Below are 15,719 nucleotides of genomic sequence, written 5' to 3'. Positions count from 1 at the left end.
GAGAGCTAGCGTGTAGGTTTACTGAGCACCTCCTTGAGCCCTGAGCCCCCAGGCAAGAGAGGAGGTGGGGGGAATGCCCCCTGCACTACCACAGAGACTCACCCACCCCATTTTTCCTTCATCCATTCACTGAACACATGTTCACACAGAAGGACATGGTCCCTGCCTGCAGGGAGCTAACAGCCCAGCAAAAAAGGCAGCTGAACAGGCAATCAGAGGAAATTTCATGTTGGGATAGCATGCTTTCTCCCTCATCGTCCTTCTAGAGACTTGCATGATGTCCCCCTGCCTCTCTCTGAGCCTAACCTCCACCACTTGCCCCTACTCCACTCCCGTGGCTGCAGCCTCACTGTCCCTTGAATAGGCTGCTCTTGTTCCCAGCTCAGAGCCTTTGCACTTGCTGTGCCACCTGCCTGGAGCAGTCTTTTTTCCACTTCATGAGGTCTCCCCTCAGATGTCACCTTTCCCAAGAGGTCTCTTCTAGCACCCACCTAAGAAAGGATCCCTTCCACCGCCTCTATTTCCGTTTTCTTAATAGCACACTTGTCAATACTGGATTAAGCCAGCTTTGGACCATCCATCAGAATGTAACAGGCAGGAAGACAGGACCTGTTTTCTTTTCATGGCAGCTTCCCCAGAACAATGCTTGGGGCCAAAGAGGTGCTCAGGAAAAATTTGCTTGTAAGTAACTACTGTGATAAGAGAGGTACAGCAGGTAAGAGAAGTGACATATGTGGGAAGGAGTTAGTCAGATTTGGGGAGGAGTTATAGAGGAGAGAAAACAGAGAAAGCAGGGAAAAGAGACTGCAGAAGGTCCATCACAATGCTGAGTGAGCAACTTCTCGATGCTGGCAAAACCTTGGCAAAAGGCTAAAGAGGTGAGAAAGAGCACCCATGTCTGGCCTTCAACAGGATCTGCTAAACTCTCCTCCAGCAAAAATTGTCCTAGAACCCCTCCTCCCTGGAAACCAGAACAGCAGAGGGAGAGGTATTGATGAACAGCACCCTCTTGTGGCCAGAATTCCCTGAACAGGATGCTCAGACTATGGCTTTAGCGTCTGGCCCAATACCTGCTTTCTCTGATGCTGCTTCTCCCTTCCTTTTACCCAAACCAAACGAACAGACAGACAGAAAGACAACCATCCAGTGCAGCAGAGTTGATCCTTTGGTAATACCGCTCCTTAGACTTGCCATTTGGAAAGAGTTTATCTTGTTTAAAGGTTGGGGCTCCTGAGCACATCCCGCGTCTTCAGCGCAGGACACGGCAGCCTGGCGGCAGGCTTACAGCCAGGGAGCCTGGTCCACACTCCAGCTGTGGCCTGGGGCCACACAGAGGGGACAGAAAGGCCAGGCCTGGGCAGCTGAGGGAGAGGCCGGGACAGTGGTCGGTGCTGCATGGGACAAACGCCTCCACTGCGGTCATCTCCCACCCTCTGAGCCACCACAGAGACTGCAGCCAAACAAGCTGCCAATAAAGTAAGAAAAACTCCATGGCTGAGGCTAGTGTGGGACGTGGACCAGAGCCCCCCGGGTGCCCTGGGCATGGAGCCAGGGGTGTCACTGTGCCAGGCTCGGCCTCCCCGATCCTGTGCAGACAGCCCAGCGCTGCGGCCGGAGCGTGGCCACGACTTACAGCCTCCTTCACCATTTATGGTAGCTGAGCCTCTGTTTGGCCTTCACAGGCCAGTCAAACCCCACACTGGGCGGGGCGGGGGGGTGCTGCAGGGGTGTCCTGCTCCCACAGGGCTGTTTTCAGAGCAGATCCAAACAGCTCTGGCAGAGTCCTTGACGGGATCTCTCTGTTTCTGCTTTGAAACATGCTCGGATGGGCAACCATCCAGGCCCCACTCCTCCCACAGACCTATGGGGTGAGGGGGATGGTCCCAGAGTCTTCTTGCCCCTCTTCTGGGGACCCCCACCTCCACTGGGACTGTTAGCTCAGTGGGGTCTCTCTAATCCAATCTAAACACAGGCAGCCCAGGACAGGCTCTGGATCAGCAGGGCCCTTGGTTGAAGCCAGCCAGGGAGGCTGAGACCACACAAGCATCACACACCTCTCCGGCCCTCTCCACCACCACCACTTTGAGGTAGGCCTCTCGGACCTCCAAGGAGAGCCCAGGGGTTGGGGAAGGTGGGAGCAGCGACCCTGGCCTGGATCCGCGATTTCCCCAGACCCCTCAATCAGCCATAAGCGAGATCCGAGAGGAAAGAACAGGTGGAGTGTAAACTAGAATGAGGCTGACAAGCCCCTGGGGCCACAGTCAGGCAGGGATGCGAGGAGGAGGGCCTCCTGGGAAGAGGCAGAGCCAGTCCCCAGGTGGTGACTCCATGCCAGGCACTCCGGAGGAATCGCAGAGGAACCCGAGAGGCTGGAGAGCATGTCCTTCTCCTTGGCAGACAGGCTGTCAGTGCCATTCCTTTATCCCTCGGGGGTGACACTGCCTAGCCCCTGGGGTGAGGGTCATCCCCACTCTGGGGCCAGGGGACTTGCCCTCTGGAAAAGGACTGGGAGTGAGCAGGGCCTTGGAGATCTGGGTTCCAAAGGCTACTGTGGCTCACAAGGCAAGTGACGTTGACTTCTTGAGACCTCCAGACCTTTCTGTGAAAGATAGGAAGAGCGCTGCCCCCTCCAACCCCTCTTCCGGGGTTTCTGAGAATCGAGAAAACACAGGTGGGGTGACAGTATCTAGCGAGGTAACCCACATAGGATGTTCCCTCCCCCTTTTCAGCGAAACCACCTCTAAGGCCTCCTGGAAGGCTGCTGCTCAGATACGAGACTCTCCCCAAGAGGCTGAGCCCTAGGGGAACAGAGCCGGATGGCATGTCTCCTACTGAGCTGCTGGCAAAGCAGGGCATGCCGCGCCCGGTCTAAGCACTCAGTCCCCAGTCACTGTGGGACCTGGGGGCCCGGGCCCAGCTCTGAGGGTGGGGAATCAGGCTTACCTGAACACCCTGCCTAAGAAGACCTTCTCCAGCTCTGTCACCATGCCTGCCAATACCACAGCCCAGACAGCTGTCTTGAGTCTGTGGCTCCCCACTGGGACTTCTGGGACTAAACATTTGGTGCTGATCAATGCATGACGACCATGCTAATCAGATTACTGGACACCAGGCTGCTGAGGTGAAAGAGCAAGCTTGGGGTGGCAGGGAGGAGTGAGGGCAGAAGGAAACAGGGGACAAACTGGCTCTCTGGAAGCCTCAGTACTGGCACCTGTTACCTGGTGTTCCCCAGTGTCCCCCAGTGCATGAGGGGTCGTTTGTGAGAGCTTGAGTCCTACAGGAACTCATCCTCTTTCAGTGGGTGTGGTGTTCTGCCTATCAGACTGGAAGCTTCTCAAATCAAGGGAGTCTTTGCCTCTTTCCCCTGCATCTTCCCTTAGCCACAGTGGGGTGAGGGGTGGAGGACTGGCCTTGCACGTCCATCTCCTGTGGCAGACCCTGGACACTGTGAGCTCCTGGAGGCCATTGCCTCCACCTGCCTGCCTTCAGGTGCGGTGCCCTTTCTCCAAAGCAGATGTGCAGGAAAGGTGCTTCTAGAGGGCTGCCCAGAGGCTCCTACCCTGGACAGTGACGCGGGCGCTGCAGGACACCTGCCCCGCGGTGTTCTCAGCCAGACAGGTGTAGGTGCCATCGTCCTCTGGGAGGGTGTCCTGGATGTGGAGCTTGGCCACGCCAGCCTCGCAGCTGGAGCGGGCATACTGGATGGGCTGCCCTGAGGAGGAAAGCACAGGAGGGCTCAGGCTAGGGGGCAGCCGGCAGAGGGGTGGGAGTCCTGTCCTCAGCAGGGCGGCTGCTGTCATGATGCTGGGGCTCCCTACACTTGCTCAGGCCCACTGAGGGCTCATGATGTGTTAGGACCACCCCTAGCCAGCTGGACAGAGGCTCAAGGGGGAGAGAAAGAGGCGGGAGCCAGGGAGGTGAAGGAGAGGGGATGATTGTGAGGGTGGAGGAGCAAGACTGGGGCTGGTAGGACTTGGGGGAGAGATTCTGGAGACATTTAGAATACAGGCGGGAAAGGGACAGAATTCTGTGCATTCTGTTTAAATAAATAGTCCCCAGATACACATCCTAGACTTCACATTATTCCAAGCCTGGAAAGAATCTCACAGGGTCACCTGGCCCACAGCCCAGCCTCAGGCAGAATGGACCTCACCCAGACTGCACATGAGGCTCCCAGCTCCTTTTAGATGTTTCCAGAAACAATGAGCTTATTTCCCACTGCAGATATTTATCAGAAGTGATTCTGTGCCCTCAACCTAATGCTGCAGTGAGGTGCATTTTAGGATTCCCAGAAAAGATAAAGACAGGGGATTAAAAAAGCAACTCTGGCCCCTTCTTCCAAGAGTCCCTTGCGTGAGAGGTCCTTTATTCAAGTCCCATAAAGTCCTACATGGAGACAGAAGTGTGTGCCATGAAATTCAGTGGTTTGTTTAATGCTATACATTCCCAGGATTTTATTATCTCAGGATGTGAGCTTTCATTTCCAGGAAAAAAGAAAATTTCATTACGGAAGGTCCTGGCCTTAGAGCAGGAATGTGTCCATTCACCATAAAGGAAGCAACTGTCAGCTCCTTCCCCTGTCAGCCCCAGGGTCCTGGTTTGCACTTCATAAAACAGGGGGTGGGCAGTGGGAGAGGGAGAAAGTGGTCTTCTCTGTAGGATGCAATGTTTTCTTCTGCTCATAGCAACACTCATATCTCCATGACAGAGACTGCCAAGCCAGCCACAGGGCCAGAGGGAGGAGATTCCGCTGGCCCGATGCACTTCATAGAGGTGGGGCTGGGGGCTGGGAGAGCCAAGGGGCCAGAGATCCTGCTACTGTGAGGACTGAACACTGCTCTGTGTGTGTGTGTCCCTAAAAGCTCTGTTTCTTGAGAATGCCAGTATATTCCCCGACTGAGAGCAAAGTGCCTCTGCTGTTGAAATCTGTACCGGCAAGCTGTTTGAGAGCTCCCCTTTTACTGGAGTATAGCTCATCTTGACTCCTCAATCATGGGGTGCAACGGTGGCCCCAGAAAGGAGTTGTTGGCTCAGGGCACTCAGAATTGGGTGACACAGCTCCAAGACTGGTAAAACCAGAGTTGGCGGCCAGGAGTCCCTGACTTGTGCATGATCGCCCTCTAGTGGGAGCAGTGTGAAAATACCAAGATTCACCAGTCAGTCTGGAGAGGCGTAAATCAGAAGTCAGCAAGCTCCTGCTCCTAGGCCACACCCCACTTGAAGCCTGTTTTTGTACAGTCTGAAAGTTAAGGATAGTTTTTACATATTTTAAATGTTGGGAAAAAAATCAAGGGAGGGATATTTCGTGACATGTGAAAATTATATGAATTCGCATTTGTGTCTATAAATAAGTTTTATTGCATTCATTTACATATGGTCTCTGGCTGTGCTTTGTGCCATGACAGCAGAATTGAGTAGTTGTGACAGAGACTGTGTGGCGTGCAAAGTTGGACACATTTCCCATCTGGCCCTTTACAGACAATGTTTCTTGACACCTGGCCTGGACCCTGAGCCAAGCAGGAGGGAAATGCTCTTGTTCAGATCTGTTCCTAGCCCTTAACATCCATGCTGTGTTCCAGCTGCAAGGAGGCCACCTCTGTGCTGATAGTCGTGGGATCCAACAGGAGCTCTGTCAGTAGTAAGGGGTGGAGGAGGAGACCCCCATTCTCACCTCTCTGCCCAAGAAGTCCACAGATAGGGAGACAGCAAGGCAAGTTCCTATGCAGAATGAAGATCATTTCTAGCAAAGCCTGAGCAAACTATACGGACGAGGCAGGCTCATGGCAACATGGCGACAGTGCAGCGATGCCTGGGGACTATCTGGTGCACGGTGATGGGCTCTGATCCCTTAAAGCGTTCATTCCATCAGCTGCGAGAGCTGGTAGAGACCCTAAACCTCGGTTCCAAGCATCTCCTCACCAATAAAGAGGGCAGTAAAGTGGGGCGTCCAGGGTCACCCAACCACTCAATACAGAGGAGGACAAGTGCAGGAGCCCGTTCAGCCTCCCCTAAGGTCCCCAAAAAGCAGACCAATTCAACTTCATCAATTTTATGGACTATTTCAATTCTAGTGATAGAGTTCTCCCATACATACTTTTGGAATTTAAAGGCTTTTTTCTTAAAAAAAGAGAGAGAGAGAGAGAGAGAAAGGGTGATAATATGTAATAATTATTTTTTTGTCCAAAGGACTTTACTTGGCAAAAAGAAAGTTGAGATGTTTCTATAGGACTATATTGTTAAAAAGAATTACTGGTCTATGAACCCCTAAACCACCTGCCGCTAAATAAAAGGCAAGATCCCAAGAGCAACTGCTAGTGTGGTTCATTAATTTGTGGGTTTTTTTGTTCACTTATTGACTCAACAAATATTTATTGAGAACCTACTTGTGAGCCTGGTTGTACGAAAAGAAGCTAAGTTGCTTGTGCACCTATGTGCCAGGCATCTCATTAAAGAATCTAATTTGACTTTCACAATCACCACCCTGAAAGGTAGGTGGCCTCATTCTCGTCTTGTAGATGAGGAGCTCAAGGCTCAGAGAGGGGTAAAACTTGCCTGGTGTCCCCAGCCAGGCATTAGCAGACTCCCAGGTCCCATGCTCGCTCTATACTCCATGCTTCTTTCTCATGCATAAATGATTCAGAGTGATATATGGGGAAGCTAAGCAGGAATTCAGGCAAGGCCAAAGGCTCGGTGGGCTGGAGTAGGGGGTCTCACCATTGAGCAGCCAAGTGATTCGAGGCAATGGGGTCCCCTTCACTGAGCATTGCAGCACAAAGTCCTGACCCTCAACGACAGTGCAGTCCTTCAGGGCACTGGAGAATGATGGGGCCACCTCCATCACGGCTGGTTCTGTGAGGGCAAAGGACAGACAGGTCGTCTCAGATCACCACTGGCCCAGGCTGCGGGCTGACCACAGGCAGCCACCTCACTGCCCTGGGCACCCACAGCTTGCTTTCTCAGTGGCCTGGCTTTGCCTCATCCATCATCACATAGGGAAGCAGGCAGTACTACCATGTGGAGACTTAGAGCTTGAAGCAGAGTGACTCCAGGGCCTTTTTCATCATCACAAGACACTCCACGTCTGGAAGTACTCAGGACCAGGCCAGCCTCTTCTCCTCCAGGACGCAAGTCCCTCCTGTCTTGTCTGGACTTTCACTGTCCTGGAGCATCCACCAAGCTCCTTCATCCCCTTATCTTGGCCTTATTCTACTTTGTCCTGTCTTAAATTGTCATTGATGTGTCCCATCAGACCCTGCACACTTTTTTTTAATTTTAAAAATCCTTGGCTGAAATGTTTCATTAGATTGAAAACATGGATAAAATAGATTTTTTAAGGAAAACATAAATCATCTAAATGGACTCAACAAACAATTTATAGGGACATCCCTGGCAGTCCAGTGGTTAAGACTTTGCCTTCCAATGCAGGAGGTGCGGGTTCGATCCCTGGATGGAGAGCTAAGACTCCACATGCCTTGTGACCAAACACCCAAAACATAAAACAGAAGCAATACTGTAACAAACTCAATAAAAACTTTTTTAAATGGTCCACATTTTTAAAAAGTCTTAAAAAATAACACACACAAAAAAATCCCCAACAATATATGTATACATTAGAAGTATACCATTATGGTTTACTCAAAAGAAGGATGAATACTAAAACACTATATGTAACAAAAAGACCCTGAACACTCTTGAGAATATCTTTTTACTTGGAAAGACCACAAGCCCACAGGGGAGGACATTTCAATTTTAAATTATTATAGTTATTTTTGTTCAAGTCCAAGACAGGATCAAATGACAAGGACTTACATGAGTTCTAGTTTTCTAATCTAGACCAGTAGTTCAGAAGCACTGAGGGCCTCAATCCCCCACATTTTCATTGAGAACCACTGAGCTGAACTCTACAGAAGACTTCTACATAGGTGAGTTGGGGAACATTTTGCTTGGGGGTCATAATTAAGAGCAATGGAGATAGAAAATCTTTTCTACAACAACCAGAACATGCTGCAGAAGAGTCAAGGTGGCTGATTTAAGGCAGCTGGGTTTTGTGATGAGATGATAGCCCACTGGCACTCTTCAGAGAAGCTATTCAATAGAGCGATGAGGGGAAAACTCTATTATATTGAGAGTACAAAGGATTTAGGGCAAAAACTAATATTCGAGGGCTTACTAGGTACTTTTCCAGAGGTGACGTGACAATGCCACGAGACTGCTATCTTTACTCGTTTTATAGACGAAGTTAATAATTTCCCACAGTCAAGCCCAGTGATAAAGCAAGGCTTTACACCCAATTCTCTGACTCTAGGTCCACACCTCCTCTTCTAGCCCAGGGGTACCCTAATAGGAGAGCAGGCAGTGGGAACACAGCTACAATCAGAATGTGTGCATCTGAGTGGACAGGTACAGAGTGAAGGGATGCCAGCTTACCTAGGCAGGTGAGGGGAGACACCACCTCCACCCCTTTGCTCCCAGGAGGCATCAACTTCCCTCATTAGAGAAATCCCCTTAGGAGGCACTGCAAACAACATGGGCTTTTGTGTCAGACCAAGATGGGTTAGGAATATGCTTTTTTACAAGGCATGGGACCTTGAGCAAGTCGCTTAACCTCACTACAGCTCAGTATTCTCATTGGAATAGGGGTATAACTGATTATCTCTTAAGATTGTTGAGATAACCAAATGAAGTCATGCCAGTAAAGTCTTTAGCATAAAGCCTGACTCATTGAACAAGCTTTCAGGGCGGTGTTAGCTCTTATCAGCAGATGGAAGCTGGGCACAGAGACTGGACTAGCAGCAAGTTTTGGGGTAAAAGAAGTATAGAGAAAACTTGGGAACTTAAGGGGCAGTGAGGCAGAGGGAAGATTTGCTTCTCCTTTTTAGATGAGGTGAGACCAGATCATGCCTGTAGGGAGGAGAAAGGGGTCTCCAGATAAGGCGAGGGGGAGAGACTGAAGAGATGGTGGGAAGGTCAACCATTATCAGACCTGATTTCTTATGGGTCTGGGAAGGATGGAAGGAGAAGTCTTGGTAAGGGAAGCAGGCAGCTTTTCTGCAGTGATAGGAAGAAGGAGAAAGAGGTGTTAGACGACCTGCATCTTGGTGAAGCCTTCAGGAGACTTCAGAACAGCTAAGGAGAAAGGCAGGCAAGCCAGACTTCTGGGATGCAGGACCTAGGACTCCCACTAAGTTCTCCACCAGACAAGGAGCAAGAACCCTGGCAAAGTACTCAACATCAGCTTTCTCAGAACTCTGGAAATTAACCAAAGACGTGCAGCATTCTGAGGAACTTTCATTCTAAAGCAATCATACAGCTGAATCTTGGTAAGAACAGCAAGCTTTGTGGCATGCCCAGTTCCCACCCTCTCCCTCAGCTCTGCAATGGCTTAAAAATCAACATTGTCTTCCACTCCCAATTTGTGTAGGTACAGGCTCGATGCATAGTTTCCATTTAATAATAATAGCTAATGCTCCAACCAAAGCCTGTTGTTTTTTAACCTTTGGTGGCCATGAGGCCAAGAGAGTCCCCCACCCTAATACATAGCCCTGAATGATGAAGGTCAGGTTTATGGCACCCCACTCCAGTACTCTTGCCTGGAAAATCCCACGGATGGAGAAGCCTGGTGGGCTGCAGTCCATGGGGTCGCTAAGACTCGGACACAACTGAGCGACTTCACTTTCACCCATTGGAGAAGGAAATGGCAACCCACTCCAGTGTTCTTGCCTGGAGAATCCCAGGGACGGGGGAGCCTGGTGGGCTGCTGTCTATGGGGTCGCACAGAGTCGGACACGACTGAAGCGACTTAGCAGCAGCAGGTTTCCTGACCTGGGACCTCTGCCTACAGGCACTCCCACCTCCAAATGAATGGGTAATATTCCTTGCAAAGGAATTCACAAATGTAGTAAAATTCCCAATTAGGAAGCAAGTCAATAGTACACAGTGAAAAACAAGACTATCTTTCACCCTTTCCTACAGACCCCTACTTTCTCTTCCTAAAGGAAACTGGGGGCCTTCCCAGAAATGTTTATGCACATACAAGCATCAGTTTGCTTTGTGTACATAGATTTTTTTCCCCCTTTACCGCAAGCAGCATGTGATACACACGATCCTCTCTGCACCTGGCTCGTCCCCATACTAACATATCTTGGACAGGTCTCACCACCAGAGTCTACAGGTCAGGCCCGTTTGTTTCACTGGCTGCATGGCGTCCTACTGTGTGAATGAACTAGGTTCTTTTTTTGGAAACGTTTATTATAACAAATTTCAAACACACACAAGAGCAGACAGAAACACACAAAAGTTGTATAGTGAATCATTATATACTTGTTTTTCAACTTTCATAATGGCCAGTCTCACTTCATTCATACCCTACACCAAGTCCCAACACACACGGATTCTGATATGATCAGAAATTCTATCATTTCACTAGTAAGTAACTCAACTTACATATCTAAAATATGCAGACTTTGAAAAGAATAACCACAGGTTCCATCATCACATCTTAAAAATAGCACTAATTCCTTTATATTGAATATCTTATCAATGCTCAAATTTTCCTGATTTTCTTATAAAAAATTTTATATCAATTTTTATATCAACCAGGATCCATCATGCAAAGTCCAGCTATTGTGATTATTGGTGTCTCCTGTGTCTTTTCATTTAAGTTTCCTACAGGCTGTCCCTTCTTTCCTTTTTGTTTGCAATTTACTTGCTGAAAAAGTAAGTAAAGGTTATTTGTCTCATAAGTTTTCCAACAGCCTGCAATGGGCTGGCTCTACCCCTGTGGTTTACTAATTTCCTCAACAGTAGGACATGGCTTGAGGGTCCCTAAATAGCATTTAAAGTAGGGAGAAATCTCACAGAGAGATAGGTGGGTGCAACATCTATTTCTGCTTTATTGACTATGCCAAAGCCTTTGACTGTGTGGATCACAAGAAACTGTGGAAAATTCTTAAAGAGAAGGGAATACCAGACCACCTGACCTGCCTCTTGAGAAACCTATATGCAGGTCAGGAAGCAACAGTTAGAACTGGACATGGAACAACAGACTGGTTCCAAATAGGAAAAGGAGTACGTCAAGGCTGTATACTGTCACCCTGCTTATTTAACTTCTATGCAGAGTACATCATGAGAAACTCTGGGCTGGAAGAAGCACAAGCTGGAATCAAGATTGCTGGGAGAAATATCAATAACCTCAGATATGCAGATGACACCACCCTTATGGCAGAAAGTGAAGAGGAACTAAAAAGCCTCTTGATGAAAGTGAAAGAGGAGAGTGAAAAAGTTGTCTTAAAGCTCAACATTCAGAAAACGAAGATTATGGCATCTGGTCCCATCACTTCATTGCAAATAGATGGGGAAACAGTGTCAGACTTTAATTTTTCGGGCTCCAAAATCACTGCAGATGGTGATTACAGCCGTGAAATTAAAAGACGCTTACTCCTTGGAAGGAAAGTTATGACCAACCTAGATAGCATATTCAAAAGCAGAGATATTACTTTGCCAACAAAGGTCCATCTAGTCAAGGCTATGGTTTTTCCAGTAGTCATGTATGGATGTGAGAGTTGGACTGTGAAGAAAGCTGAGTGCCAAAGAATTGATGCTTTTGAACTGTGGTGTTGGAGAAGACTCTTGAGAGTCCCTTGGACTGCTAGGAGATCCAACCAGTCCATCCTAAAGGAGATCAGTCCTGGGTGTTCATTGGAAGGACTGATGCTGAAGCTGAAACCCCAATACTTTGGCCACCTCATGTGAAGAGCTGACTCATTGGAAAAGACCCTGACGCTGGGAGGGATTGGGGGCAGGAGGAGAAGGGGACGACAGAGGATGAGATGGCTGGATGGCATCACTGACTCGATGCATATGAGTTTGGGTGAACTCTGGGAGTTGGTGATGGACAGGGAGGCCTGGTGTGCTGCGATTCATGGGGTCACAAAGAGCTGGACACAACTGAGCGACTGAACTGAAGTGAACTGAAGACTATTGAAAACAGTTTTGTTACAGTAGGAAAAAACTGGAAACAGTCAAAACAATCTAAATGGAAACAACAATGAGACCATGGCTAGACATCATTCTAGGAAATATATAGTCATTGCAAAGCATGTTTTCAAACGACATAAGAAGCATAGAAAGAAATAATACTGAAAAATGCCTATGGAACATGAGCAAATTAGAATCGCAAGCAGTTTACAAACAGCATAATGCCAAATTTGTTTTTAAAAAGGTAAAAAACGCTTATTTCCGAGCCATGCGATTGCACATCGTTTGAATCCTCGCATTGCACATGCAGTACTTTTATAAACAGATCCCACAATGAGCAGAAGAGAGGGGCACCCACATCCCCTCACGCCACTCTAAGTGTGTCTGTCTGGCTCAGAGTGAGCCCTCAGACGGGCCCCTGAGGAGCTAGAGACAGGCAGCTCACAGTGGGCCGGGCCTGTCTATTCTGAGCTGATCCTGCTGTGAATCCCCATCAGGAATCACTCCCTTGGAGCAACGACTTTGACCTCAGCCAGTAGGCAGGAATGATGCCTCTCTCGGGTGGTACCCCCTGGGCAGGGGACTGCAGGAGACGACACTGGTGCCATGTGTGAAGCACTCCATGGAGGTCCTCCCACAGAGAAGCCAGGGGGGCCTTGAGGGACGTACTCACTTTTCACCAGGAGGGTCCAGTGACAGGACGCCTGGCCTCGGACATTGGCAGCTGTGCAGCTGTAGCTCCCGCTGTCCTGGGCCCGGGCTCTCCACAGGCAGAGGTAATGCGTGCCCCCAGCTTCGTAAACCTCGATGCTGCCCTCTTGACTCCTCACGGGGACACCGTCCAGGAACCAGGTCACTTCAGGTTTTGGGATCCCTGAAACTACAGGGCCAGGTGAAGGACATGAGGCCCCCAAGAGTGCTGGTGGGGTGGGGTGGGTGATGAAGGGACTGAGCCTGAGGGCGGGCTTAGCTGGTACGCCACTGCCCTCCGGCTGGAACCCACTGGCTTACCCTCCCCCTCCTCCCCAAGACAGAGGCCGGGGCCCTTCGGGAGGAGGGATGCCAAGTGACACAGCTGGCTTCCAGACCAGCCAGAGCCTGCAGAAGGGAGGACAGAGACATGGATCCTGGGGTTCGTTCCTGGTGGCCATGGTGGTGATGGGTTTCCCGTGGTGGGGGCTAAAAATTGGGGCTCGGGGTCGGTGCTCTCTTCAACCATGAGCAATGCGCCACTGCAGGGAGCATCTCCTGAGGGGAGACCCCTATCAAGTGCTTCGCTGGGGTGGGGGACTCTAGTCCAAGGCAGTGGTGGATACAGGAGGCTCCGACCGCTGAGCGGAAGGAAGGGAGTGCCCCCCCCACCCCCCACCCCGGGAGCTACCATGTGCATACCAGAGACCCCAGGCCACTCTACTCACCCTCGCATCTGAACTCGACTGGCTGATCTTCACTGACCTCCTGGCTCTGGGGCTTGTTCTCAAATTTGGGAAACGTGGTGTCTCTCTGGCTCTCCATGGGGACCTTCCTGGTAGCAACCTTGCCCATGGTGTCCTGGCTTCCCAGGCCTGACCGCCTGGTGGGGAGGGTGTCTAGAGGGGCCGCAGCTGGCTCCTCCCTCTCTTCTCTGGAGGGACAGGGGGTGCCTGGGACTGGAGCTCTGGGCTCCAGCTGGACTTTTGCCGCCTGCAGGGTGATGGTGCTGGAGGTCTTCTGCAGGATGGGGGCCCTCTGGCCCTTTCTGGGGGAGTCCCCCAGTGGCTCCAGCTCAGATTCCCTGGGGGGTTGAGGCTGGCTCCCTGTGGCCCAGGTCGGGGAGCCTCCTCGCTGGGTGCTGGGGTGGTTTTTATTTTCGGCAGCAGCCTCCAAGCCATCCGGTTTGGACCCCTGAGTGACTTCCTTCCTGATGTCTGTACCGGCCACCTTTGTTCCTCTCACGAGTGACCTGTTTGGTGGTGAGGGACGGAAGGTGGGGCAGAAGAAGAAGGAAGAGAACAGTCATCTAGTTACTCATCACAAGCACGGGCTCCAGGAACCAAGAAAGCCCACAAACTAGGACAGAGTAAGAGCGAAAGTCTTTCTCTGCAGTTGGCTCAGTTTCCAGCCTGAAGACAAGCAGGTGGATTCTGGCCTTGAACATGGAGGGCACGCTTGCAGAGCAGTGCCCTTCCTAATGATGGCTAACTAGTAAAAATACTGAGCAGGGTCTTCAAGAGTCTCAATGCTGACGGCAAGCCTGGCCCAGAACCTAGGCAGCAAATTACAATAGAAAATGAAACATTCCAAATAAAACAACGCCCCTCAAACAGGTGGTTCTCCCCACTATATGATGACTCAGAAACTGGCATTTCTTGATTACAATCCCTCTCTTCTAACAGGGCATTTCGAGATGGACCGATGACAGTCATAAAGCCTACACATACCTATTGGAATTGTCCAAACCTGGAAAAAAGAGAGAAGGTAGAAAGACGGTAAGTGGAATGTTGTATACACCAGGAGCAGGAAGCGATAAAACAAGAATCTCTCATTTATGACAGAGTTTGGCTTCCTGAGCGCTCAGCTTCCCCTGTGGCCCTCCGCCCCGTCTCCTTTCAGCTCCCCTGGTCCTGAACTTCTTGAGTTGATCTGATAAACTCCTCTGAGCCCTGCAGACACTCTTAAGTTTCCAGCGCTGCCCTGGGCCTTTGCTACGGCCTCTGCTGCCCCACCCTGGGCACAGTAGCTTCCCATTCTCTAGCCTGAAGAAGGAAACAAAACCCACTGGAGAGATAAACGAAAATAAACACCTACCCAAAACTTCAAACCCACACAGTTCCACTTGCATGTAGCCCTCTGAAGAACCCCTCAAGGTAATCATTTTTGACAAATACCTGCTTCATTTTAAAATGTACAGAAAAAGTGTAATTTTATTCAGTTCTTCAAAGGAAAAAAATACTATTACTAGATATATTTTTCTACCACTTATTTTTTTAAAATGTTTTATCATGGAAAATTACAAAATATACAACAGTACTGAGAAGGATATGACAAACACTGAAAGCCAACACCCAGATTAGGGAAATATCAACATTTTGCCAATCTTATCCATATCTCTCTGTTTTGTTTTTGAGGGACTTTTTCTGGGAGTATTTTCAAACAAATCCCAGGAAACACACCATTCTGGCATTAATTGCTTCAGACGGGATCAGTTCTTTAATTCAGTGTTGGGGAAAGTAGAGGAGAGAGACTAAAATGGTAGGATCCTGAGACTGTAGTGAGTTGTGAAGTCAAAGCCTATGGTCAGTAAATGGGTTTTTTTCCCTTAATGAAGTAGAGGAGAAGAGAAAATGCCAGCATGTATTGTATATAATACTCAAGATTGTTTAATGAAACTGGTTTTAGTAATATTTGTGTATATGTATGTTTTCATATATTGCTTCCCTGGTGGCTCAGATGGTAAAGAATCCTCCTGCAATGTGGGAAACTTGGGTTAGATTCCTGGGTTGGGAAGATCCCCTGGAGGAGGGCATGGCAACCCACTCCAGTATTCTTGCCTGGAGAATCCCCATGGACAGAGGAGCCTGGCAGGCTATAGTCCATGGGGTTGCAAAGAGTCGGACACGACTGAGCAACTAAGCACACACACACACACACACACAAACACACACACGTCCTGGGTTGCAATGTAGAATAAATTTGTTTCTGTGGGTAGTAAAAATACTTGGGCTGAAAAAGTGAAGAGAGCAAGGAGGGATACTTTCTGAGGA

At 49.5% G+C, this 15,719-nt stretch overlaps 1 protein-coding gene across 5 annotated transcripts in view; it reads right to left on the bottom strand.

Moving 5' to 3' along the window:
- MYLK (myosin light chain kinase) overlaps nt 1-15,719 on the bottom strand; it is a 195,697-nt gene that overhangs the window by 104,614 nt on the left and 75,364 nt on the right. For all 5 annotated transcript variants that reach the window (XM_040250388.1, XM_040250400.1, XM_040250401.1 and 2 more), the window contains exons 7-11: nt 14,397-14,415; nt 13,395-13,918; nt 12,650-12,856; nt 6,715-6,849; nt 3,560-3,712 (exon numbers count right to left, since the gene is read on the bottom strand). In XM_040250388.1, coding sequence (XP_040106322.1) covers nt 3,560-3,712; nt 6,715-6,849; nt 12,650-12,856; nt 13,395-13,918; nt 14,397-14,415 — 1,038 coding nt within the window. The remainder of the gene's footprint in view (nt 1-3,559; nt 3,713-6,714; nt 6,850-12,649; nt 12,857-13,394; nt 13,919-14,396; nt 14,416-15,719) is intronic.

This window comes from Oryx dammah, unplaced genomic scaffold (assembly GCF_014754425.2).
Source record: "Oryx dammah isolate SB20612 unplaced genomic scaffold, SCBI_Odam_1.1 HiC_scaffold_2, whole genome shotgun sequence".
Lineage (NCBI taxonomy): Eukaryota > Metazoa > Chordata > Mammalia > Artiodactyla > Bovidae > Oryx > Oryx dammah.
The sequence above is the reverse complement of the archived record's forward strand: the minus strand, read 5'-3'. Positions and strand labels throughout refer to the sequence as shown.